The sequence below is a fragment of the Hirundo rustica genome, chromosome 16 (genome assembly GCF_015227805.2).
Source record: "Hirundo rustica isolate bHirRus1 chromosome 16, bHirRus1.pri.v3, whole genome shotgun sequence".
NCBI lineage: Eukaryota > Metazoa > Chordata > Aves > Passeriformes > Hirundinidae > Hirundo > Hirundo rustica.
In genome coordinates, this window is record NC_053465.1 from 13,364,850 (window position 1) to 13,392,443 (window position 27,594).

The 27,594-nt window shown below is 43.4% G+C and overlaps 1 protein-coding gene across 3 annotated transcripts in view; it reads left to right on the plus strand.

Annotated features, from left to right (window-relative positions):
- Positions 1 to 2,204: 2,204 nt before the first annotated feature.
- LOC120759948 (ubiquinol-cytochrome-c reductase complex assembly factor 1) overlaps positions 2,205 to 27,594 on the plus strand; it is a 47,045-nt gene continuing 21,655 nt past the window's right edge. The window contains exons 1-7 of one of the 3 annotated variants that reach the window (XM_040079695.2): positions 2,205 to 2,260; positions 6,420 to 6,524; positions 7,867 to 7,971; positions 12,675 to 12,782; positions 15,058 to 15,130; positions 20,911 to 20,968; positions 26,848 to 26,956. In XM_040079695.2, coding sequence (XP_039935629.1) covers positions 2,237 to 2,260; positions 6,420 to 6,524; positions 7,867 to 7,971; positions 12,675 to 12,782; positions 15,058 to 15,130; positions 20,911 to 20,968; positions 26,848 to 26,956 — 582 coding nt within the window. In that variant the 5' untranslated portion in view covers positions 2,205 to 2,236. Of the gene's footprint in view, positions 2,261 to 2,302; positions 2,485 to 6,419; positions 6,525 to 7,866; positions 7,972 to 12,674; positions 12,783 to 15,057; positions 15,131 to 20,910; positions 20,969 to 26,847; positions 26,957 to 27,594 lie in introns of those variants that run through there. The other 2 variants (XM_040079696.2, XM_040079697.2) reach the window with 2 other exon arrangements.

A 27,594-nucleotide genomic window follows, 5' to 3' on the forward strand; every position in this document is an offset into this window, starting at 1 on the left:
CTTGCTTCACCCCGTTGGGTCACTGTTCAGGCTCACTCTGTGGCCTTGTGAAAGCTGGTGCCAGCAGCAGCCAGGAGCAGGCAACTAGTGGCAGGGACAGGCGGGATGGCTCTTGGCACAGAATATGCACCAGGGACAGGCGGGATGGCTCCTGGCAGCAAGCTGCTGGCTCTGAGGTCTCTGGGTGAAGGACTCTGTAGTTTTCTCCTGGTACTATCCCACTGCTGACATGTGTGCAGGCTCACACCAGTGCTTGGGACAGCCAGGATGGCCTGACCAACCTCAGCTACGGGAGCTATGGCTGCTTCCATGCTGCTCTCCCTGCTGCCCTAGGGTAGAGCCACCATCCCCCAGGACATGGCTGACAGCAGTGAGCAGGCGCAGATCTGCCGCCTCTGCCCCTTCCAAACCAAACCCCAGCAGAGACCTGGAGCCTCCCATGCTGTTGAAAAAATGTGGAATATGTCAAGATTATCTTAAGTCAGGATGTTCTTTGGTGTAAGTTCTTTGTATACTTTCAAGCCTAATGATCAAGAAAGGAGACCCTGGCAGCAGAACAGGGAGCAGGAGCATCCCCTACCCATGGACATCCTGTAACTAACAAGCTTTAAGGATGGAGTGAATCAAGATGTTGATGTATGTCTATGTCTACATTGCTAACCTCGCAAAATACTCAAGGTCCATGTATCCCATAGGTGAACTGTGTTCATTGTAATACCTACATCATACCTACAGGTCAAAAGGATTCCTAGGTTACGCACGGAAACAACTAATCAATCCTAATAGAGGGGCTGTACTTGGGAAGTTACTAACTATGAATTTCTGTGTCTAAAAAGTGCTGTACAAAGTCTGCTAGGGCCTGCTGGATTTGTTGAATATCACCGAGCACGCAGGCTTGCACAACTCTGAAATAAATAATCTTGCTGACCTTTATTTCCATTGGGCAGATGATCATATGCAGCACCAAGAGCAGGACTAGGCGCTTCCTTTCTCAGGGAAAGGTAGTGTCATTTACATGCAGATCCCACTTTGGCATCAGGAACTCAGCTCCAAGGTTGAACATGTCCAGGGATTGCTACAACACAAGAAAGAAAGGTCTTGCTGGCCTTTACCTCTGGTTGGGCAGCCCATCATCTGCACCTGGAACACTGGGGCAACTTGCTTTCCTTCCCACGGAAAAGCAGTCATTTCCATTCAGGGGCCCATCACCAAAATTTATGATATACCTCCAATACTGAATACATCTGAGGATTGCTGAGGACAGAAAAGTCTTGCTGGCCTTTACCACCACTAGGCAGATGATCACCTGCAGCACCAACAGGAGGAATAAGTGTTTCCCTTCTCAAGGAAAGGTGCTTTGATTCACTTTCTTTGATTCACTTTCACTTTTGCCATTTGATTGCAAAATTTGCTCCAAAACAGAATAGATCCAGGAACTGCTCCTACACAAGATGTGAAAGGTCAGAAAACTGTTGAGAAATAAATCTGGTCCAGGTAACTCGGCCTGCACACTGCAGATCGAGCTGCAGATTGAGCTCTGGGTGGGAGCCAAGAGCTGCCAGCCTCTGGTTAACAAAGGGCACAAAGACAGGTCCGGGCGGCACTGAGAAGCACAGCAGGAGCCAAGGAAGTGGATGGACACCGAGAAGGGAATGGGAGCCAAAGACTCACGAGAAAGAGCCGAGACTTTGCTGTGCTTGGACTGTGAAGGTGTAACAGCCCGGGCGTTCAAAGTCCCTCCCTGGAGGCACTGCCTTGAGCTGTTTCTGTGCTCCTGCGCTGTGAAAAAATTGTTTTGTGGAAAGAGAAATGTGAGACTCTGCTGTGGGGAATCTGGTCTGACTGTGAGAGTGGGGAACGCAGGGACACCCTTCGGCTCCTTTGAGCCCCACTGTGGAGAGGCTTCGGTTCCAGCAGTGAAAGTCTCTGACCTTTGGCAGTGTGACTGCCTAGGCGTTACAGAATGGTCAGAATGGGAAGCTTCCTTAACATTTACCTCCCATGGGCAGCCTACACCTGCGCTTTAAATACCGTGGAAAGGTGGTCTCCTTCCCACGGAAACACAATTACATATTTACTCTCTCGAGCGTGCCATTACCGGCTTGCTGCACGCCGGGGAAGGCTCCCGGTGCTGCGGGGCAGAGCCGCGCTACCCGCCCGCCTCACGCCGCCATCTGGCCCGGCGCTTCCCGCGGAAGGGGCAGGGTCGCGCCGGCGGAAGCGGCGCCGGGGACTGATGGCGGCGCTGGCGCGGGCCCTGGTAAGTGGAGGGAGGCGGGAGGGAAGGAAGGAGGGGAGAGAGCGCTGGTGCTGAGGGGGTGAGCCGCGTGTGGAGCTGTCCCCGCGCCGCCCCTGTGGCGGCTTTCCCCCGCAGCCCAAGGGGTGTCAGCGGGGGCTGCTCCCTTCCCGCCCTGTGGCCTCGCACCCGATGTCTGCTGAAGCAGCGGAGCGAGCTTTTCCCGCGGAGTTTGTGTTTGCAGAAGGGTTAGTGAGGGGTTGGAGGGTGTTTAGGGATGGGGACGGAGTTGGGGGAGGGGCTGGAGCACCAGGAGTGGCTGAGGGAGCTGGGGGTCTCAGCTTGGAGGAAAGGAGGCTCAGAGGGCACCTTCTGGTTCTGCACAACTCCTGACAGGAGAGGTTCGGGCTCTGCTCTCAGGGAACAAGGGGCAGGTTGAGAGGAAACAGCTTCAAACTGTGCCAGAGGAGGTTCAGCTTGGACATCAGGAGGAATTTCTTCACTGAAAAGGTGGTCAGGCATTGGAAGGGCCTGCCAGGGAGGTGTTGGAGTCACTATCCCTTGGAGGTGTTTAAGGGACTCAGAGTCATGGTGTAGTTGACATGGTCGTGTTGGGGTCATAGGTTGAACTCGATGATCTCAGACGTCTTTTCCTATCTAATTAATCCCGTGATTCTGTTGTGTAAGGGTTTGGGCTCCTGGTGGGGACTAGAGACACGTGCCTGCCAGTGGGACTCCCCTGCTGGGCTCAGTGTGTGCCCTAGGGGGTCGGCACTGCCCTTATGGGACCTTCCCCTCTCACTCTGGAGTTGTTTGATAGCAAGAATAATGTAAGGATTCTAATTCCTGTGTTACTGGTCAGGCACTGGCACCACCACAGGGCAGTGGTGGAGTTACTGTCCCTGGAAGTATTCAAACACCATGTGGATGTGGCACTCGGTGACATCGATTAATAATGAACCTGGCAGTGCTGGGTTAATGGTTGGACTTGATTATCTTAGAGGGCTTTTCCAGCCCTAGTGGTTCTGTGATTCAGATTGGAAGTGTTTGGGTTCCTGTGAAAGTGTGGATTTCCAATGACTCCACTCCTTTCTTCCTTCCCATTCATCTGTGTGCATTTTTTTTTTTTTTTTTTCTATTAGCCTTTGAAGCATCTGCAGCAGAGTTCCTCTTTTTAACATTTTGGCTAGAAAACAGAATTTTGTAGCTGGGTGTGATCTTATATCACCACGCAGGGTGGCCAGTGCTGCTAAGTGGGGACAAATTTCCCAGGGACAGGAAAGGCCTTTGGTATGGGGACAATATCCACTTATGAAATTAGTCCCCGGGTACTCTGAGCTGATGGCTCAGGGTGTGGTTTCCCCTAGCATGGTGAGTGAGCCCTGCCCTCTCCAATCTCAAGATTAAAGCGGTCAAGCACAAATCTGCCCGAGGGCAGCTGAAACGCAGTGACCTTGAGTTCCTGCCTTCTCCCTCCTAACCCTACCCTTTCTCTGTGCTTTGTCCTTGCTCTGTTGCCTGCCTTTTTCTTGGCCCCCGTGATCCAAGTGCTGGAGCAGCAGAACAGTGACAACAGGTTCTGCAGTTTGAAAGCATTAAAGAGACAATGGTCAGCAGACAGGCAGGGGGGAGCCAGGCAGGAAAGGAGCAGGGAGAGCAGTAGGGAAGCTGTGAGGCACCAGAAGGTCTCAGCTGTCTGTAGAGCTGCACCCCCAGGGCAGGGTTTGCAATGAAAACTGCTTCTGAAGGGGAAGGATTTGCCTCCTGGGCTTACCTGTCCCTGGCAGCTCCTTAGGCAGCTGCTCCTGGCATTCATGTGGCAAAAAGTAAGCTGATTCCATTTTTCAGCCTAACCAGAAAGGTTTCTCTTTAGAGAGGAGATTGTGTAGTTATCTCCCATTTTTGTCATCTGAAGTATGCTCAGCTTCAGCTCAAGAGCTGCTCATCCCTGGCATTCTTCAGCACCTGTTTCTGCATGAGAATTTAGTGATTGCCTAATTGTATGAAAATGAGTCTTAAAACTTTCTCTATTTCTTCCTTTTACTGGAAATAAGGAAAATTTGTTTCTTGCCTGATTTTGAGCTCCTGGTGTATGATACAGCCCTGACATTTCAGCTCTGCTCCTTAATACTGGCATTACAATAAATCTGGCTTTTGTCCAAGATACCTTGATGAATAGCTTGTCTGCTACCTAAGACTTTCCAAAAGGTTGCCGAGAGGATTTAGAAGGCTAGTGATATTCTTTCATCTCTGTCTTGACAAGGCAGCTGTCTGCAGACTATTCCTGAGTAATCCTGTTCTGTTTAGACTTGGTACATTTTCTTTCAGCCAAGGGGAGAAGCAAAAGTAGCACTTGTAATTTGAAAGGAAGGCTGTGTCCAGCAGAGTAATGCTGGCTTAGAGAAAATTCCTTAGCTCCTCATATTCCCTGCTATCTCCTGGTGTCTGTTTTCTTCATTACTGGATTGTTTATTACCTCACAGCTTTTAAGTGTGCTTATGCTTATTTTTTGTTTTCATATGTCTCTGTCCAGTTTTGTTGCATTTGTGCTTTTCAACAGTTCTAAACCTCAGTATGTTCAAGCTTTAAACCATATCCCATGTTAATGAGCATCCCATGCCATGGGCATGTTAATGAGAAAAAAAGTTCTGTCAGATCCTTGAAATCTTTTAGTAATTGTTCACAAAAAAAAGGTTACTTCTTTCTCACAGAGGTGTTTGTTAAACTGTTTGTGTCAGAACACTAGATTATCTCAAAAAGTACTTTGTGGGACTCAGATGAAATGTTTTTGTGGATAGAAGTGTATATTTTTTCTAATTTCACTTGCTGACAGTGATGTTACGTTCAAAGAGCAGAAGCCTGAGTAGTCTTGCTACAGTAGAAGTGGGAAGGTGTAGTAGCAGTGAATACTAATTACATTTGTCATGGGACAGCACCTCTCCCTTTGCACTTTTTAAAACCCCAAACCAGTTCCCTTAACCAATTCAAAGTGCAGCTCTGGGAGGAGCTGAGGGACACAGCCTGTGATGGCCTGTGATGGCCGCACCTGAGGGACAGCGGTGACTGTGCAGGTCACAGGAGAGGAACAGCAACTCAGGTTGGTTTGTGTTGGTTCCTCTTATCTCTGGGCAGATCTGATGTTCTTGTGGTTGTCCTTTCACTGCACACCACCAGGGACAATCTGACTGCCCACCCCACCAGATATTAATACAAATTGATAAGATTTCCCTGAAGTCTTCTTTTATGAAAACTAATACTCTCCTTATGTTGGATGCTTCAGTCTCGTAACCATCTTTGCGGCCAACCAAAAATGAAGCTATTTTTATCAGAAAATGACATCTCCATTCTAATAAGATACACATTATTTTCAGTATTAATGTAGAGCATGTATGAAGGAGGCAAATATTGTACTAACTTGAATATTACAGAAAGTGAAAGGTGCAAAGAAAGTGCAGGCAAAAAAAGCCCCACCTCTTCTTTGTATTGCTGACGTTTTCATGACAGAAAATAATTATCTTCACTGAAATTTATTGGGACAATATGTGCTTTTGGAATACCAAAATTCTTAGTTGTGCCTGAGTAAAGTAAGAGAAAGATGCAGAAAAGCTGAGTTGGATGAGGGCTTTTTAGAGCTTACTCAGTCAATTGAAGAATGCTTCTTAAGCATTTGAATTTATTGTATAGACAGAGAAGTTGTGTGGTTTTATGATGTAGACAGCCCACCATTTCCTTCCATTCATCTGTTTCTGCCATCAGACTTGGGTTGGATACTTGTACGGGAAGGCAAAATATTTTCATAATCAAAATTTATACTCTTGTCAAGCACAAGTTGGGAGTTGAATCTGAGGATTGTTAGAATCATGGAATATCCTGAGCTGGAAGGGACCCACAAGGATCCATGAGTCCAATGCTCAGCCCTGCACAGACACCAACAATCCCACCCTGTGCCTGAGAACGTTGTCCAAATGCTCCTGGAGCTCTGGCAGCCTCGGGGCCATGCCCATTCCCCGGGGAGCCTGGGCAGTGCCAGCACCCTCTGGGGGAAGAACCTTTCCCTGATATCCAGCCTAAATGCCCCTGACACAGCTCCATGTTGTTCTTATTGTATGAATGAATAAAACCTGTGGAAGCAGAGGGACAGTTAAACTATTTCTGTGTATTTGTGTCCTTTTCCTCATTGCAGAGCTGCCAGACTGGAGTAACCCAATGGATAGCTGGGTGCAGTGGATTGCTACAGACTGCTGCAGTCCCGGGCCAGTGTAGGCGGATGCTCTGCAGTGTTTTCCAGGTAAGACATCAGAGCATGTTAAGGTGTGTGGAAAACGGAATGATCTTAAATTGCCAAGAAAAAATCATGGTTTTTCAATAAAGAGGCTTCCAAAAGTGATGTCTTTACTGTGTATTGTGGAAATACCAAGGCAACTCTAGAGTTCTCTGCTACTGCAAGAGTGAGCTCCCACTCTTGTTATATGTCCAGGTGAGTCTTTTAATAGATCCAAATGATCTGTCATGCGAAGATTAAATGCAGAAGTCCAGATGGAGGTGTTACTTTTCCAAACAAGCTGTTACGAGCCAGTCATATTTGTGTGCTGTTTCCAGCATTTTATTTTAGAGGACGTTTTTATTTTATAGAACATCTCCACTGTATAGTGGCCTTGGACTTCCTAATACTGATGGATGTTTATCTTGCACAGCACATTCAGCGTTGTTCCAGTGGAAGCTTTGCAGCTTTGTTCACAGTTGTGGGACAGCCAGCGTAGTGCTAGAGTGTGTCTGTCCAGAGTGAATCAACTAGAGCATCATGTAATAGCAGTTAATGATACAGGGGTGAAAAATGTGTAGAAAATGGGAACAGATGCCACCCCTACTATTAAAGCACCAGTTCACACCAGTAGCACATGATGTTGGGACCAGAGGTGGAAATGAGCAGTTGTGAAGTTATTAATGAGGTTGGGCTTGCTCTACATTCAGTACACACCTGGGGACGACTGCTCTGAGCAGCATATTTGCTTTGCCTGAATTAATTGATAAATAAGGTACTGCTTAAGGTACTGCTTGGGTGTGCTGGGAGGCTGAGTGTTGTGTTCAGTGTGCAGCTTCTTTACTGGGGAGCCCACTTGCTCCTGCTTGACAGTTTTCTTTGTTTTGTACTAGCTCTGTGATTCAAGTCATGCTCTGAAGCCATGGGGTCTGCAGTGGTAGTTTTTACACTTCAAATTGTGTTTTCTGGAGTCCTGGCCAAAAATAGTTGAATGGGCCATAAACTTGTAGATAAAAATAGCTGTTTGTCTGCTAAGTCAGAAAAAACAATTATTCTTTCTTTAGAGACAAACCCCATAGTTGGAAGTAGTGTGAGAGTCAAAGCAGAGAGCCTGTGGCTTTTGAGTGCGGTGTTCTGCCAGTCCATTCCACCAGTACGTTTATAGGACGCTGGAAAATGTGGTGTGGAGCACCACATCAAGCACAGACAGCTATTTTGTTTGTAACAGTTGTTATAATAAATTTGTGCTTTTTGTGATACAAAGTTGTTCAGGATTAGCCAGAATTAATTGACTTGGAAGCAAGCTACAGGTGATTGATATAAAGTCAGTGGTCTCTTAATTTTTTTTTTCTTTTATCATTTCTACTAGAGACACAAGGCTGGCCCCTTCCAGCTCTCTAAATTCTGTGGTGGATTGTTTGAAGCCAATGGAGCCATCACACAGCAAAACAGATCCTTTTACGATACGAATAAGGTGAGAAGAGTTGGGTAGTTTTATTGTTGGGGGGCACATTGTGCTAGGGTTTCTACAGAGACAGGAGGCAAAACACTTCTCAGAGCACATAGGAGAGGATTCAGCCTTTCTCTAAGATGTTTACTGCAATGTGAACAATGGGTCCTGTGATTTGAGACGGAATTCTGTTCCTTTCCAGAAAAGGAAGGGCTGGCATGGGAAGGTTGAGTTATCAAGGGTGAAGGTTCCATTGACAAGGCTGAGGGCTTCCTTCCAGTGAGGAAAGAAATTAAGTCAAGTGTTGGGGGCAGATGTTCTTTCCACATGTATTAGAAGTGACAAGATGTTTCCTGATTCTTTAGTTTGGGAATAATCTGTGGTGACAGTTTTGCTATCTTCTAAATACTGAAAATTGTCATGCAGTCTACTAATAACAGCTAATTATTGTGTAATAATTTACTGTTCATAAGTACTATTTTATTTATCTGTGGTCTGTGTCTTTTTCATATACTGTCTTTTGTTTTGGAGTAGAAGTTTTCTGAGGCATGAATCAGCTACATAAGATCAGTTTACAACTTAAACTAAGGGTGTTAGCATCTCTCAAATAACAAATATCCTAATGCTGCCCCAGTGTGAAGAAAATGGCAAGATGGAACCCATGGATGAGAAATGAGAGGACAGAAGGAAAAAGAGTTAGGGACTGATGGGTAAAACTTTCATGAACACAATAATCCCAGTTTGCTGTCTATCTAATAGTGCATTTTGCTGGTGTGGAGTTAGAGGTACATGCTAAGAAGGATTTTAAATTGGTTATTTTGCAATGGATAGAAAAAAATGAAGTAAAACCAGAAGCGTGCAAGGAAAGAACCCCTGCCTGCTCTTTGCGTTTAGTTCTTAACTAGGAGTTTTCCTTCTTATAGTCAATTTTTCAGTGTTTTTCAGCTGTTAAGATAAACCAAACATTTTGCAGACAGAGACTGAAGCATATACAAAGGGGTTGCACAATTTGTCATGGCCTGAGCTAAAGCTGTAATCCAGACTCCCAAACATGGTGCATGCCCCTAATCCCCATTCTTGCCTGCCCCGCTCTGAGACCTGCACAGGCAGCACTTGGAGAGCAGATGGGGGAGAGTAGGGGGTGACAAGACAGTAGATCAAACTCGGAGTGCCATGAAGAGCTTCAAGGCCAGACTCAAGATCTGCTTTTGGTGTATTGGAAAGGGCGGGGCGAGGGTTACAAGGGTTGAAAGATGGATGGGGAAACTTCCCAGTTAAAATAGCTGTGGTGTATGAAGCCAGGCAGGATTTATGACCAGAGAGGAAGCAGTTTACAACACTGTAGGTTTGAGGTGGGTTTTTGGACTGCAACTTCATTATTGTGAATAGAGAAGTACTTATCTTTGAAATGTGAACTTGACTATACAGTCCTGGTGGGAAAGTGTTTTGGAATTAATGGTGAGCTCCAGATGTTTCAGTTTATGTTTGATGTCAAAATTAAAATGATTGTTTGCTTTAAGCACTGCTTTTCAGGTATTGAGCGGGAAAGGCAGCCTGAGGTAGGCTTATGTCCCCTGCACAGTGTCTTGATGAGCTTGTTTGAGTGAGTTATAAAATATATTTTTTAAGTTTTCTCTCTCTCGCTTCTTGTGGTTTTAGCCCAGCTGGCAACTGAGCACCACACAGATTCGCCCCTCCTCACCCCAGTGTTTCCTAGATCTGATTTTACAGACACTTATAGGATTGTTTGATTGCATTTGGCTGCAGTCCTGGCATTGGCAGGATGAGCTTCAGGCCTCTATCATTGGGTTTAACCAAGCACTCTCTGCTTAAATCCCTTCACCATCTCCTGAGCTAGTCCAGGCTGCCTTGCAGAAGAATGAAGCAAGAAACATGGCATTTCCTAGAAAAACCTGCTTGTTGGTTAGCCATTGTTTCAGTGATGAGCTAACAACAGATGAATTGAGATAATTTTAGCTTTTAACTTTCTCTGCATAATGAAAAACCTGTAGAGAGGGAGACTTCATATGCGTTTGTAGATAAGAGGCATGTAGTGAAGTTCTGCCTGGGTTCACTAGAGGTTTAGTGTGATTTGAATTCCTGTGGAGGAGATGAATGCTGATTAGTGAGTGTGGTTATTGGACACATGTTCTGCCTTGAGCAGTTCCTATCATTGCCTGGCTGGAGAGGGATTATGGAGTCATGATGGAAGGTTAGGAGCCATTTGTAGTGTAACAGGGAGTATTGCATTGCATAATCCTGAAGAGAAGGTGCTAAAAATTGGTTTAATTACCCATGTCCATGTCAGTGGAATCACTGGGCCCATCACGTGTGGCAGAGGTTGGGATGTGCCTCTGCAGACAAAGAGGTGGTGAACAGGTTTAATGACAAGCATTCAGAGGAGGAGCTGAGTATCACAGGAGGTCCTGGGCAGTGTTACACTGTCTGGGTGGTTGACAGATGTTAAAATGGTGCTGGGTGTGTTTCTCCCCATTTACCTGAATGCTGGGCATGGCAGGATTCAAGCCATTGACAGCCAGCTGTGGACAGTGCACAAGTGCACAGTGTTTTATCTCAAATGCTCAGGCTTGTGCGTGGATATACACAAGGATGGATTCTGTCTCAGAGCTCTAATTTTTTTTCATCTTTTCAGTTAGTTTTTAGTTAAGTATAGCAACTTGTGCAGAGTATGGGTCTGTATTTTAATCTGTATCTTAATATATATTTACTTATCATTCATGCCATTTCAGAAACTACTGTAATAGTGCTAGGAAGTCTATAAAGAAGGGTCAGAAAGCAGAAAAGTTTTCAATATGAGAATAGTCCTTTAGAACCTTTCTAAACTGAGGAGTGTATGTATGATACTGGCCTATAAAAGTAATAGTTACTGAAAAGTAGGATAGGAAGTGGTTGTTTGCAGGTTCTTATGGGAAAATTGAGAGCATCCAAGAATCATAGAATAGTTTGGGTTGGAAGGGACTTTTTAAAGGTCATCTAGTCAAAATTACAAGGTTGGATTTAAAAGAGGCACAAGAGATTTTTTTTTTTAACATAATTAAACCGTGAAACCCAACATACCACAACTTTGTGTTACTGAGGTTAAAATTTCAAATGCCTGCTTACTGAAGGTATATCTGGTTGGAGCTGACAAAAAAATGAATGAATAAATTTTCTTGTGCAGAAATGTCTGTGAAAAGCTGGACAGGTACATCCCAGAAGGCTGGAGCAGTGTGTGCTTTATTTCTCTACTTTTGTGTCATCCCCAAGGATCTGCTCCTGATCTTTGCTGGAGTTGGCATCCTGATCTCATTACTTTTGCAGATTATAACGGCTCTCAGCTGTATTTCCTCAAGTATATGTAGGAGATTCATGTGCAATAGATAGGTTAAAAGTAATTTGTTCATAGCAAAACGTCTATACTGCATACTTAAGTCATGGAAATTATTTGCTGGAGTACCAGTGGTGATTACAGCTGGCTGATGGCTGCTGCTGGGGTGCTTAGAGGCAGAATGCCATGAAGTTTTCTTACCAATTGTGCTGCTTTGGGCTGTGTCAGAATGAACTTTCTTCCAAGTAGTTGATATGGGCTGTGGTTTGGATTTTTGTTGGGCACAGCCCTGATAACCCAGGCATGTTTTAGTTACTGAGCAGGGCTGACACAAGGTCGAGGCCTTTCCTGCTCCTCACCCCAGCAGTGGAGTAGCTGGGGGGGTGTGCGAGAAGTTGCAGGGACACAATGGGGACAGTTCATCCCAACTGACCCCAGGGACAGTCCAGACCATCCAGCACCATTCTCACATAGAAAGCTTGGGAAGAAGGAGGAAGTGGGGGACATTGGTGTGATGTTACTCTGATGGAGCCCAGCTGTCCTGGGGATGGCTTAGCACCTGCCTGCCATGGGAAGTGGGGGATGAATTCCTCCTTTGGCTTTACTTTTGTCTGTGGCTTTTGTTTTACTAATTAAGCTACCCTTATCTCAATTCCTGATTTTTCTGAGTTTTATCTTTGGGAAAAAAAAATTCCCTCCCCTATCCCCAGCTGTCCACTGGGCTTAAGCCACAGCATCAGCCCAGGGGTGTTTAAGGTGTGTAGTGAATCTGGAAGAGAACACTTCTCTTCATGTGTGCAGACACTGCAAATCATTGCTGACTAAGTACTTTGCTGATGTGGATTTTCTGCAGGTACTGTGTAGATTAACTGTAAGGGGAATAACAGTCTGGGTGAGCTCTGGTGAGAATGGTGGGTTCATGTATCTTCAATGGTTTTAAAACAGAGCTGTTTGTATGATGTACAATTACTGTAGAATGCCTGTGAGAGGAAGAGAGGGGATGTGAAAGCTTAGCTTTATTTACTCTGTTTCTGTGATTTGCTTGCTCATTTTATCTGCAAAAGACTTAAGCCCTCATAAAGGCACCTAAGATGAGTATGGGCGTCTAGGATAGGAGCCATATTTTGGAATGCAGGTTTCTGTAACTATTTGAATGTGAGCTTCCAATGGGATGTTGTTACAGTGGTTATGCAATGTTTGTATTCATAAATAGAGGAATGGCACATATGAAAACCAATGGAATATTTTCAGTGGAGACCTAAACAGTGTTTTGTTTTGTTAAACAAAGAAAGCAGGCAAAAGCGCCCTAGAATTCTCTGTTAAATGTGTAACTTTGCTAACTAAAACATGTCAGATTTAATTGCTAAGACTGAAATATGTGCTTATTTCAATTTTACAGCATCTTTCTGCAAAAGATTCCTTGCAGCCATATGAAGAAAAAGTGGGTGCTTTGACAAGGATAATTGAAGCACTGGGGTTCACAGGACCACTCAAGTACAGCAGATGGGTAAAACAGTAATTTAATAATTCTTTTGGTTGTTTGATAGTTCTAACAAGCAGACCAAAAACACTCCACATTTTTTTCTTATGATAGGAGCAGTACTTGATGGAAAAGTTTTAATGTAAATTCCTATTTTCTGATGTAAGGAATTAATAATCCAGATCTTGAACCTCCATTATGTATTGCTATCATTGACGTATGCAACAATACTGTATTTGGTTTGTAGAGTCTAAATCCTTCTGGAATTTTTTAAGATTTTTTTTTTCTGATTTTCACTTCATTTGTGCACCAAAGAACAGAGTAAGAGCCTTAGCAGGACGGTCTGCTGAGCAGTCAGTGGTGAGATATGGTGTGGTTGCTGTTCAAATCACTGTTCAGTGGTAGCTGACTAGGGCAGAGTCACAAATAGGTCCTTCTCTTTCTCCTTTTCTTTTTAAATAGCCCTTTCAAAAAACGGTTGTTACATTGACTAAATAAAAGCAGCTCTGTGAGAGATGCTTTTGGTTCCTTATGCAGAAGAAAAAATATTAATTTCATAATTTCTTTTCTCTGAACTAAGGAAGAGTACAAAAGAATGAGAAGAAAAGGCAGCTTGAAAGAAGGACTGAGCCCAATTGTGTCGAAATTAAAACCAGTTATTTGAATAAAAAGATTAAAAATAATAGAAGTTTTAAAGTGCTTTGAATAGCTGCAATGCGGAGTGCACCTCTTCAGAGACTGATCTGAAGCTGTTGCTGATTGCATGCTGTTCCTCAGAAAGTGTAAAGCAAAGATAAATGACTTGTAACAGGCTTAGGTATTTTGGTTAAAATCAGTTGCTTTAATCAGGTGATGCTAAATCTCTTGAGAGTGTAGTTTCTCTCCCATGTGCTTGTGTACATATTGTTGTAATAAAGATTCTTGTTAGCTCTAAGTGTTGATTTCAGAGTTCTCCTTAATTGCTGCTCTTTACTGCCTGCTTTTGGCTGGGGAACCTGGGTTGGGAGAGAGTTATTTTGTGGTTAGGGCCCAAGAGACCTGAGTTCATTTTTGGCCTTGCCCGTGCTCTCTAGGAGATCTTTGGGAAGTTTCTTAATATTTCTCTTGCTTTTTTCTGTTTTATTATCCCTTCCCCCATACTTCTTCTACACCCTAAAACTTCCATGATTAAATTTCATCAGTTTCTCTTTTGTTACCTGCATTATTTAAGGGCTGGATTGTGGGGACTGTTTTTTACAATATGTTTTTAATGTCTAGTAATGCCTGCTCTGGGGCAGTGACTCTCACCAGGGAGATCTCTGCTCACAGGCTGGGCAGTGTTTCCTTTAAAAGGGAAAACTTCAGAGCTCCTGTAAGCAATGTAAATCATTTTACTTCAAGAAGTTTAGATGTATGTTTGATTTTTGACAGAAGCCTGAGATTACAGGATGAGGATAATAATGGGTTCCTGTGTTTCCTCAGCAATTAGTTGCAACTTCTTTCCTTTTGGTTGGAAGAGACACAAATAATTACTTTGGTGATTTGAACTGCCATTTAGCAGGCAGGGTGCTCATCCCTGCAGTATGGTGAGCACTGAGATGATCACTGGTATATATCCCTAGGAAAAAAAAAAACAACCAAACCAGAGCAATCCAAATCCAGTGCCATTTCTCTTTAAGATTTTTGATATTAGTTATTGTGCTCTTTGAAGCTTCAGCACATGTGTCTTTGTTCTAGATGATGCCCTGGAGGTATTTTGGGTGCAGTGGCAGGCCAGGAACAAAATGAGAAGTGCCAAAGCACCTGGGAATGCCTCATGTTGTTCGTCATTGGGGATTCCTTTCTCACTTTTATAGTCAGTCAAGTGTCACTTTTCTAGGAAAAAAGAAGCTGGTTTTAGGACATGTCTGGTATGTGACTTCTTTAATATCTAAAACTTAAATTACACAAAACACTCTTAGTGGCATACATCACTTAAATTTATTGGAGGAAACCAGGAGTTGTGAATTGGGATCTTCGGAGACTCTGTAAGGAAAGCCATTTAATTTATATTTTCTGTAATTGTATCAAGTGTTTTAACACACTAGGTTTGGAAGGATGTTCAGGAAGACATTTGATAATATTTTTCCTTCAAGGCAGAATTAATTATACTCATGCCGTTACTGGCAGATCTAATAGCTTTTAATGTGCTCCTGAAAATCTCAAGTGACGGTGGTTCCCAAAAGAAATGTTTTCAGAAAATGGCAGCGTGTGGAACAAAGCCAGTAGTGTTCACCAGCTCCGGTGCTGAATACTTCAATTGTTGTCTTTTCTTTTTGTTCAGAAGATCAAGGTGGCAGCGCTGCGCATGTACGCGTGCTGTGTGGAGAAAACTGACTTTGAGGAGTTCTTTAACAGTAAGTGCTGGGCTGATGGTATTTGAGCTGCTGCCCCGGTGAGAGAACACACGATGGAATTATGTCACTGGAAATACTTATGCCAATAAATGCAGCAACAAAAAGACTTGTCAGTCCCTCCCAGGGCATAGTCAGCTGGAAGGGGGCTGAACTGCAGCATTCCCTTAAGCTCTGGAGTGACAGGGGCGCAAGGGCAGACTCTGGAGTCTGGCATCGTTACATTTTCCCTGCTGCAGTGGGGAACAGGAACAGGGGTGGGATGTGTAAAGCTCAGAATATCCTGGACTTCAAAGGATATCCTGGACTTCAAGAAATGGCTACACCATTTTTTATAACCAGGGGATGGATTAATTAAGAATGCAGATATATCTTCCCTTTTTATGGTGGTCAGATGGTCTCTGTGTCCTACCCTGTGCCGTCCCAAGTATAACTGGGATGCAGATAAGGGAATCTCCCCCATCCACTAATGCACAACTTTTTTATGACACAAAGCCAGATCACAGGGATCACCTGTCTTCCTCTGTCAGGGCTGGGGCAGGTTTGGGTACAACTTAAGAGACTTTCTACATGTTTTACTGACCCTGACAGCATTAAATCAGGACACATCTCTTGACTGGGTAGAGAGTATGACTAGAACAGAGATACAAGTCCCTCCCATAAGTGTATAGGCATAGTAGTGGCTTGGATTGAGATTTTTTTTTTGATGTTGTACACAGTGTTTTTGAACTGTTAGCTAAAAAATCTGTTGCAGCTTTGAATAGTGTCAGATCTGGCTGGTGAAGGGAGAAGATGTACTTTTGAGACTTGTGTAAGCTACAATAATATTTTTTCTTACGTGAATTATTTCCCGTGTCAGTGTGATTTAGCTGATAGTAAACCCATTAGTTGATCTGTCACCTGGATTCCTGAGCTACCAGATGCTTTCTTTCTTACAGCACAGGTTGGGGCTGCTGCCTCAGGAGAGATCAGGTACACCTTCATCCAGTGCAGAGCTTATTGAGGGTGGTTTGTTAGATGGTGTTGCTACTGCAACATTTTCAAGTGTTTTTCAGAAGATTTTCCAAACCTGTGATGTGGTTTTGGCAGTTGCAGGAGTGAGAGAACTCTGTGAGCAGTAGGATTCAACACTAGTGATCAAAACTTGAGAACCTCGTTTTCCCTGTGCACACCCTCTCCCAGCTGTGTGCCCTCCCAGGCTTGCCCAGATAGGGTCTCCTCTGTTTGTGGTATTTACCTCTCAGACAAGGGCTTTGCTGTCTTTTACTGGTGTTTCACTATCCCTGTTTAATTGTACAAAGATCTATAAATGTCACCCTAGCTTAAAATCTAAAGGAATTTCTAAACGTGTCTGTGGAAAAAATACTGGCACAGATTTTCAGGTTCAATACGGAGTAAAATAGCTTCAGTTGTGCTTTTGATGTTGTTTTTAAAAAGGAAACATGTATTTTAAAGAGTAGGATATGTTTGCATGGACTTGAGACAGTTGTTGCCTAAGGAGCAAGGTAATTTTCTGAGATTGATGGAGTGTATGATTTACCCTTTAATGGTACAAGAACACCCATAGTGCAGGGGTCAGTGCTTTTGGTTCCAAAGAAATCACAGATTTATATCAAAACAGGTAAAAGAAGTTTCTTTTACTTCTGTCTACATAGAAATGCAGCTGTTTTGGGGAATTAGGTCCAAAATTTAACAGGTTTGTGATCCATGTTAATAAGTAGTTCCCCTAAAACACAGGCAGTGCGTATGGATGTGGGACGGGTGGAAAGCTTTTAACAAGATTTTGCCATGGAGAAGCTTTAGGCTGTGATTCCATGGACAGCTGAGTTGAAGTCGCAGCCAAAGGGGAAAGTCTCACATCTCCATCTTCCTTTGCCCCTGTTCTGGACTGCACAGTTATGTCCTTGGTGAACATTCAGGTCACTGAAAGAGAACAGCCCAGTTTACTGGTATCCTGGTTTGTGTATTGGTGAGCTGAAGTGGCACATGGAAGGATCTGGTGGAGAGCAGCTGACATGGAGCAAGAAACCCAACTTGCACTTGAGTTCACCATGTCCTCATCAAGCTGTGCCAGTCAGGAGCTGTTTTTTTCCTTTTGCAATTAAAGATGGACATTGCTGAAGCCCATTGCTTGCTCCTGAAGGAGCAGCTTGGGGGAGTGGTGGGAAGAGAATCAAGTGCCTGTGAACTGTGCCATGGTGCTGCAGCAGCAGAGCAGTGCCTGAGCCTGTGCTCTGTGGGTGCTGCCCGTCCCAATGCCCACAGGAAGCCTCAGGTGCTGTCTGAGCCACAGCCATGTGCTGACCTGTACTGTGTTTGTGCTCTGGTGCCCCCAGCACTCCTGGCTCTAGCTGGAGGATATTGATATCCAGGTGAACTGCTCAGAGTCAGCTTTGCTCTCTGGAGAGCTTATTAGCTCCTTCCTGGCCATGTGTGAGCCCCGTTAACCTCCTGAGGTGACCTGGGAAACCTGCAGCCATCCATGTGTAAAAGCACTCGTGGGCTCGTTAACCTGAGTGAGCAGAAGCAGTTTTTCACAGAGCCCTCCCCCGTGTTTTTTGGATGTGCTTTTGTGGTGTGGTTGTGTTGTGGCATAAGCAACAACTGCGCTGTGACTTTATGGAACTTGGATTGGTGTGTGGAGTTTGTAGGGCAGCTCTCTTACAGAGGTGACAGTGTAAAGAGTAGATGGTGTGGTTGTGAGGACTAGGGACAGTGATAGCATTTCATGTCCTATGGGCTCTATTCTGTCTCACTGCATTCCTGCCAATGCCCAGTGCAATTTCCAAGACTTTTTGTGGCACAGTATGAGAGCCCTGTCTCTGTATATGCCTTAGAGCAGCAGTTCCCGAAATACAGACTATGGGTATGCAAGTCATGAGCCCGCTGTAGGATGTAAAGAAGGTGTTTTAATTGAGGTTCTTGAGTATGAAAGTGCAGTTAATTTTGTTACGCTTGTCATCCCTTTGTCTCTTGATATTGGATCACTCATGGACAAAACTTTGGGAACTCTGCTTGAGAGTCCATATCCTAAATGGGTATGTGGAAAGCATATGCATTTATATACATATGCATATATGCAAAAGCATATGCTTATGTGGAAAGTGGAGCTATTTTAGGATTTCAGCTGTTTTTTGTTTAAAGGAGAAGAGAGAAACAGCAGAAGGAATAGCAAAGTTGCTGGTGCCAGGTTTGGCACAGAGCTTGGGTGGTTCCAGTGCAACACAGGAGGCAGCCTGTGAGGAGAGTGTTCCATGCCTAACCTCAGACTTGAAAGGTCAAAAGAACTTTTAGGATCAGGCAGGTAATACTCAGAGCTGAACTGGACCTTCGCTGATGAATACGGACCACATGGTTACCTTGAATTGTACTTGAACTATTAATACTGTTAATTCTCTAGAATCGGGCACCTGCAGCAGTAGAGAGCTTCTCCTACCAAATCAGCCTTTTGGATGGCTCCTAGTGGGGCTCAGCACAGCTCACAATGGCTGGAGGTTACAGGACTCTTGATTCTTGTGTCTCCTATACCCCACCCGGTGTCTTCTAGGCTCCTGCTGCTGCCTGCCACGCTCAGGGGAACACTGATACAGCACAGCTGTTCTTTTGCAGGACACATGGATATTATCCCATTGTGTCCTTCCTAAAGCTGTGGTAGTGGCAAAGATGATCCATCATGAAAAAGTCCACAGTCAAGTTTTGCCTGCCTTACTTGATGAATTTAAAGTACAGAATATGACTGCAGGAAAACACATGTCCTCATAATTCTGAGCATTTCTGTCTCTTATGGCTCCAGAGATGTGGCCAGCATGGGTTTTGTGCACAGAACAGGTTTATTCCCCAGCTGATAATAGAACAGTAATTTCATAGCATTATCATCAGACATTTTTTCTATATCTAATCTTATTCTAAGGAGAATGGTCCATCCCATAATGAAACAGAAAATTGCTCTCTCCATATAGTTTACCAGAATAAGGTGTTCCAACCCCCCAGATTTTAAAATTCCATTCTTTTTACAAAGTTGATAGCTGAGGGCAAGCTTCTTGCTTTAAAGGAGCCACCCTTCTTTTAAATTTACCATGCAGACAGTCCAAATATAGGAGTTAAAAATGATTTATAAAAATAGAATTGCAACTCTTGGAAAGTTAGACAAAAAATTCTTGCCTCCTGGGTACTGAATAGGTCTTTAAAAACTTTCCGTATTTCCAGGAGTAGAGGTGTGAGCTTTGGTTTCCACTGCAGAGTGATTTCTGTGGTGGGGGACTGATCCATGGGAACTCCTACTGGAGAAATCTCTCTCTGAACTAGGTGTTTGACTCTTGCCTGTGGAACCTTCATTTACTGAGATGGTTTGGTTAATGCAGGCATTGTGTGCTCCTGCCCTAGTTAGAGATGCCTTGGCGTGGCTTTAGGTCAGAGTAGTCATTTCTAGGCACAGGAATTATTTCTAATAGGAATGAGAGAGCCAAAAAGGGAAAAGGGTGAGGGAGACTTGTGTTTAATCTCCAAACATGGACTGTTAGTGTCTTTGTACTGTTGTAGAGGTGATGTATGGGCAGTGGTGCTGAAGCTTGGCACCTCCTAGGAATGATGGAGTCATCTCTCTGGGGAGGGAGAAATAGTGGTGATCTGTTTGGTTCTTCTGACCAGAGCTGGCATATAAAAAGAAAGAGGCTGTGAAAGTATTGCTTCGTGATCTGTGTGAATCCCCTTTGTAATACTTGACAGCCAAGAAGTACAGGAGCCTGGAAGGAATCTATTCAGCACACAAAAGATGAGGTTGACTTCCCTAGGGCATATCTGACTGTAGAGTCACTTTCTGAATGCTCTCTGTCTGGCCTTCTTCCAGTGAGGTTTGAACAGCTCAGAGGAGAACACCAAGTGCTGGGTACACCAAGGCTACTGCCTCAGATCCTTCTCATTAGGGACGAAGTTTTTAACTTGCCTTAGTTTTTAACTTGCCTTAAAAACTTCTCCAGGAAACAGATGCAGGAATGTGCCTGGGAGGAAGGTTTGAGATTGACAGGACCTGAAGGATTTAGCATGCCCAGAACCCACAGGTTCATTTTTTTCAAGCATGAGGAAGAGGAATATTGTTTTTGTGCCACGTGGCCTAAATCTCCAGCCTTACATCCTGACAGCACATGGAAATCCATCATGTGACCACACATATGGACAAGCCATCTCAGGGTAAACAGTGGCTGTGGGAGTGGAGCTGAATCTGGGAACAGATTGTTTCTGTGGTTGGCTGATGGGTTTGATCCTAATGTAGCCTGGCTGAAACACTCAGAGTGCTGTGGGCTGTGCAGCCATGGAGTGAATCCAGACAGTGGAGTGGGAGGAGAGATGCAGGGGACACAGAATTGTCCCTGGCAGGAGGCAGCAGCACATGGGAAGGAAGAGTGTAAGAAGGGAGCAGAGCATCCATTGATTCCTCTGTGTTACTCTCTGCTGCTTTGGGACTCTCCAAGCTAGAAGCCACATGTTTGTCTCATTCTCCCCTGTGGAATTTTTCCCCCCTGTAAAAGTTATCCAAATGAGCTCTAAACACCTGAAATCTTTCAGAATCCACAGTATCCTGTGGCTGCATGTTCTAGAGTTTAAGCACAAACGTGACAGTAAATTATGTTTGCTTCCAGTATGTATGCACTGTTGTTGCTGAAAGTAAATTAGTAAAATGCTTTTAGATTTTGATGCAGTGAATTTCTGCTATGCACAAAATGTGATTAAATCCATTTTAATGTTTTATTTTGGTTTTGTGGTTTTTTTTTCCCTTTTCCCTCAAGGGTGCCAAATGCCTGATACTTTGAATTCGTGGTTTCTAGTAGCCCAGCTTCATGTCTGGTAAGTGAAAAACAGAATAGTCATATAATTATTTTCAGGAAATGGAGTTATGTACAACTTAATGTGAGAAAAAGTAGAGCCTTCTATCCATGGTTGATAATAGAGGTTATATTAATTTTACTGATGACTGAATTTCAGCAGTTTTCTGCTGAAGAACAAAAAGTCCCATAGAGAAGCTGACATCTCTTACATCTCAAAATTCCTCACTAGTGGAATGATCGTTGCCATGAGTTTTCTAAAAGCCTTGCTCAGGCTATGTGGAAAAATCCTTCTTGGGTGTTTTAGGAAAGGTTTAAATTTATGTAAAAGTCATTTAAATTGGGAGAATTTGTGGTGATGAGAAGCATTTAACAAATTATAGCACTGGCATTTATTCTTTCACTTCTGAAAGGTATGTGCAGGGTGGTGAATGCCAGCTTGGCTGCATGTAAAAGTATTTAACACCTTAAACGTGAAGTTTTTCCCCTTTTTCGTTTGTGAAAATAGTAGCCAAAAAAATCAGGTTTTCATCTAGCATTACATACTTATAAAGGTCAGAGGATGCACAAGGGAGTACAGTAATTTTTTAAGTGCCAGATCTTTCAGGGAACTGAAGTCCATAGACTTGGGTTCAGCTGTCCAAAGGCTGAAAGGAAGTTTGTACTGAAATAGCTGCACTTAAGGCCCCTTGTTTCCTTGCCTCCTCCTTTTTCCCTTCCCTCCTTTTAATTTCCTGACTCCTTAATTTAGTGAAAGATGGGGCAGCGCATTACACTAAAGAGTGAATTAATGTGCAGAACCATTGAAATTATAAACAATTAATGAAATCAGTGGAATCAAGTAAGGAAGACCCTTGAAATCTACAGTTTATTTATTTCCTATTGTTCCCTGTGGGAAAAAGGCTTTAAAAATGAATTGATGAGCTAATAATTCATACAGGTATTTGGAAAGCTAGTGGAATAAGTGTTAAAAAACAGACTGTTTGTAAGTATCTGGCAAAACCAAAGAGAGTTAAGATGAATCTGCAGAGAACACACTTTTTTCGTCTTGATTTCTCATTGACAGGACAATGTGTCCTGTGATAAATGCACGGCGTCAAATTCAAGATTAATTTTAAAAATAAACAAGAGGACTATGACAGAGAGGAAACTGGTATAGGATAGACACAAGTTTCTAAGATCAAAGCTACATTGGCTTCCTTTGAAGATGGCCAAGAGTTGCTGCAGTTCTTGCTGGTGATATTATGGGGAGATTTGCTGAGGAGAATTGAAATAATCTTACGTGTGAGACGTGGACAGGATGACAGAAATGTCGTGCATGAACAGGAAACAATCAAATCCCTCTGCCTCATTGTGACAGCAGTGAAAATTCAAATGTGGAGGTTAGCTCTAGAGGTTAATTTTTCTAGGGTTTATGAGCCTGGCTCCTCTGTGTTCCTGGCAGCTTCACCTAAGGAGCACTGTCTGGACCACAAATGAGAGATCTGGTTTGATATTCCAGGACACAGAGAAGCCTGTGACAGGCCTGCTCACTACCTGCATCATTGGGAAATGCTGTAGGCTCTGCTTTTGATGAGATCAGTGACCAGCATCCTGCCATGACATACTTTGCTTTCCCAGGCAGGTTTATTGCTATGTTTTCTAGGATTCTCTTCCTTTAGACAGTTTGACCTCAGTAAAGTGGGAGCAGAAGTGTTTCTGCTAGCTTTGTCAAGGTCAAGGTCATCCTATCCCTGTCTGAAGGCTCCAATTCTCTGTCTTTCCTGGTGGACCATTTGCCTCAGGGGCTAGAAATCCTCCTGATCTGGTGGCCAACAACCTGCCAGGAGATTCTGATCACCATCCGCTCCTGTTCCCCCTAGCAGAGCAGTCTGCATCATGTTCTTAAGTACTTGCTTCTTCCTTCTTGTTCAGCAGCTTATTTTCAACTGATTTAGAGTGTCTTCTGGAGCCAGAGTGTCTTCTGAAGCCGGAATTTTCCCTACTTTGTTAAACTTTGTTTCCTTTTCTTACTGTTGCCATTGCCCAGCCTGTTCTAGTAAATTTTTCCTTGCTTTTTGCATCCCAGCTTTTACAGACTTCAGGTGCTTGTCAGGGCACGTTGTTGTGTTACACATTCTGGTGGGTTCTCTTTGAATCTCTGGCTCCTAATATTTCTTGTGAATAGAATTTTCCTACTGACCCCACTCAAAAAGAGAGGAATTCAGGCTCTCATATTTAGCTTCTGCTTTTGCAAACTTCTTTCAAGATAATGTTCCTTTGGAAACACTTTAGTGCCTTCCAATGCAGTGCTAAAATCATACTTTAAAAAGTCAACCCATCAATATTACTTAGGAAACCAATCCATGATTATTCTTTCCTGAATGTCATGTTTTTATAGGACATTTCTGTTACTTCACACCTCTCATGTCAGGAGGACTCTTGGTTTATATTAAAAAGCCCAGACCTTTAGAAAAGCTCTTTATTTCTTCTGCTGGGTTTGCATTTTCCCGTGCATCTAAATGGAGTATTGGCTGAATCTAGAGCTGTTACCAAACTGCCAAAGAAATTACTTGGGTGACTGCTGAGAATGTCTTAGTTCAGTATTTATCATGTAGAATACCTAGAGGTCCCTTTATATTTTCATCAGACCAAGCATGGTGACATATTTGATGTATTTAGGATCAAATAGAGTGGTGCTACAATTCCTGTTCTGAAAGACTCGGAGACCTGTTGCAAAAGTTCATCTAAGCGTGGTTTTTCTTAGGGAAATCTGCACTTTGGAAAGTTTTGATCATCCTGAGGAAATCCATAGGAGAATGAGAGCCACTAAGTATATGTAGAAAACAGTTCCTGCACGGAGAGATTTGTCTGATTTGCATGGAGAAGCCTGAAGACACAGTACCATTTTGAAATGTAGTGCTTCCGAAGAAAAGGAATAAACTCTCTGTTTTGTGTCTTAATTGCCTCAGAATAGTCTTGTTTGAGAGAGATTTTAGGAATAAGTTTATTTGGAATGTCTCTGGTATTTAGCTGACCCTGGCTTAACCTGAGGGAATGGGCTACAACAAAGGCCCCAGGGGAGAGGAGGCTGCACAGCCAGGCTGGGTTCTGTCTGCTGGATAGAGCAGTGGTGGGGAGTTGGCCAGGCTGGAGCACAGGAGAACATGCAAACCTAATTGGCACCCGTTCAGAATTCTGCTGCTAATCATCATTCACTGAAGTGTAATGTCATGACAGAGCTGAAAAGTCAGTTCAGGTGTTTCCTGCCATCCCCCAAGCTGGTAGCTGTTCATGAGTGGGTTAAACAGGATAAAGCCTTCCAAAAATGCTGTTGATACTTGTGTTGTTAAGTCTGAGTAATTTCTTTGAAGAACTATAGCATAGCTGCAGAAATAGTTGCTCTGGAGCAACTGAGGAAGCAGGAATGAGTAGCCAGGTACAGGAAGGTGCAAGTGGGCTTTACCTTTAATGGCTCATCACACCTTGATTCATGGCACAGGGCACCTCACACCAGTGATCAGGGGGTATCAACCACCGCTTCTGGTGTTCAGGCCAGTCTGGCACTCTGGGAACACTGACAGAAGCAGTTGTAGCTGAGGCTGTTGTGGGAAACTACAACATCTCAGCTGACATGGTTGAGTTACAGATGCTCCTGATCATTTTCAGCTATCCTTTCCTCTGAATTTTCTTCTAACATAATCTGTCTGCATAACTTAAATACAGCAAAAATTATTCAACGCAACTAGTGTGAGGTAGACAGCTTTCTAAAGATAGTTTGGAGTAATTTTCCTTTGGGTTTGAAGATGAGTAAGTATTCGACTAAACTACAGAACAGATTGTGCAGTGAAATGATGAAATGTTTCACACTGTGGTGATCTGGTTAGAAGGTTTACAGGCTCTAACGAGTCCTTGTCGCGTCAGACAGCAGGTGTAGTAACAAACTACCAAACTTTCAAATAAGCTGCAAAATTCCATGATCTCACTCATGGTGCTGCAGAACAGCTCTGTGACAGCGCTGTCCATCCAAACATAGAGCTCCCTTTTAGGCTCCATGAGTTGCAGGTTTTCCTCTGCACTCCAGTCAGTCCTGCTCATCATTGACCAATTGTTGCCTGTTGGTCTCTGCACTTCTCTCTCCTCCTGCTTCTCCACCACTGAAGGGACACAGGATAAGAAACATGGTTTATACTCAGGGGCAGCTTTTTCTGCCCCTGAGTTTTTCAAACCTGAGTTCAGCTATTCAGCAAGAGAAGTATAAAAACACTTTCCTTAGTGCAAAATTAGTCTTTTAGACTGAGTCTTTTTCTCTTTGACTTGTTAAGAGTGAGTAAGAATTTTCAGTTCAGTTAATCACTTCTTTGTGCAGTTCAACTATGTAAATGCACAAGAGGAACAAAGGTTTTGAAACTGGTATAGAAGTAAGCTGAAAGTTTTAAGATCTTTGTGCTTTTGTTTTGTGGAAATCTGGTACCTGGACAGTGTTCGCTGACCACTGTTTGAACAGAAAGCTTTGTCATCCTTCTGTGAGAAAATGAGGATTTGGTTTTGGTATCATCTTAATTGCATTTGTGTGATGGGACAGTGATTCTGACTAGCACAAAGTGTATAGGATTACTGCAGATTTTGCTACCTTCAGTTTTTGTCTCTGTCTTTTGTGACTGTGCCTGGCAGTAAGTTTTACTTCTTTTACAGGTTAAAAAATAAGTTTCCTGTACTATCCATATACAAGATAGAACCCATCATAAAGATGGATGTCTGTCCTTTTACAGGTCATCTCAGCACACTTCAGGTGTTCGTGATTTTCTGTGTGGAGCTGGCATTCAGGGCTCACCAAATACTTTTAATGCCTGTACATCTTAGATTCACTAAAGAAATGAACCTCACAACAAATAAATAATCATATTTTCCTTTTAGCTCTTGTGGCACATTCACCACTGTTAGTGTGCACCAGCTCCACAGTGGCCTCCAGCAGCTCTGCTGTCTTGGCTTTACAGGAGCTGGGAGCAGTTTCCTTCCTAGCCTGTCTGTGAATAGCAGTGGCTTCTCTCAGTTCCAGTGTTTTAGCATCACCTTGTCGACAGGCACTCAGTCAGTCCTGGACAGGCACTTCTGTCTTTCAGCACAGGAACAGAGTTGCTGATGAGGTAGAGAAGATGGGACAGGTGATGGGACTGGTCCCAGCCCAGTGAGGAATCAGCCTGGGATTCAGTTTGTGCTCTTTACAGATGTTTTATAAGAGGCAAAATAAAATGTTTGTTTTATTTTGTAGACAGAACAGCAGCAATGAAGTTCAAGTGTCTTTAATGCTTAAAAAAAAAAAAGTAAAACTCAACCTGATGTCCTCATTAGAATCTCACAGTGCACTTACAAACCTCTGAACTGGTCTTGCATATGGAGATTTTGCCAGGTGGCTGGACATGTATACAAATACCCCTGTAGCTGAAATAATTTAGGACATTGCTAATGTGGATTGGTTGAAGTCTGTAACTTACTTCAGCTTTCCCAGTTTGTCTAGTTGGGCTCTTACAGCACTTGAGTGCACCAAGCTGAGCTACCGCTGGCTCGGAGCCTGGGATTAGACAAGCCATGTGTTCCTGCTCCAGAGGGTGAGGTGTTCTTAAGGCTGAGGAATTCAGGTTGCAGTAATGTTTAACTAGATTATAGTACTGTCAACAAGAATAGAGCCCACTGTCACTCTTTCTTGGCTGGATTAGCCAAAATGCAGCAGATACCACTCCTGAGTACAGAATGGAAATGTTTGTGATTGGTTTATTAAAAAAAAAAAAAATCCATATGTACTTTTCTCCTGATCACAAACATATACTATAAGAAAAACCTTAAATGAACTGGAATGCATTTAGTTTACGCTTTCCTTTTTAAAAAAGGCCCAGGAGCCCTGACTGCTGTGTGCTCTTGCAGGATGTGCCTGGTGAGGCTGAAGCAGGAGGGCCGCACAGGGAAGTACATGTGCCGCTACATCGTTCACTGCATGTGGGAGGATGTCGAACAGCGTGGGAAGGTGATGGGGGTAAGTCTTCTCTGGTGGTGTTAATCCTGATGATTCCCATCTTTCAATGCTTTTTTTGGATTTAAATACCTTAGAAAAATACCTGAGAATCAACCTGGTTGATTCCTTTACTAGCTTAAGCTGGTACCTGCAGTCCTCACTCCTGACCATTCATTCCCTCACCTGCTGTATTGAGCCACTGACTTGGTTTCTGAAAGTGCATTGTGGCCTGGATAAAGGTATTGGTTTGTCAGAAATTAATTAATTCCTACTTAATTTACTATGTGATTGCAGAACTGAATGCTACTACAACAGAAAGGGGATAGAAGTAAGCAGCTGGGGTGGGGAAGAATGTGACTGATGCCATATCTATAGCTAAAACTTCAGTCAACAAGGCGTTTTTGTCAAGTTCCTGCACATGACTATAACTAGTCCATAGTGTATTTTTCATTTTGGATTCTCACTATACCTGATCTTTGTCACAGAAAAAAAAAAAAAAAAGAGTTCTAAGGAGAGAGTAGTTCCAAGGGGAGTTCATTTGAAAGTTTGAAGGAAGAGGAAGGTTGGATCATTCTGGCCTATTCTGAGGAAGGTTATGGTGGTTAGTTATAATGGTAATTTCTATACTTAAAGTATGAAAATGTGTTTCTGCAGCCCTT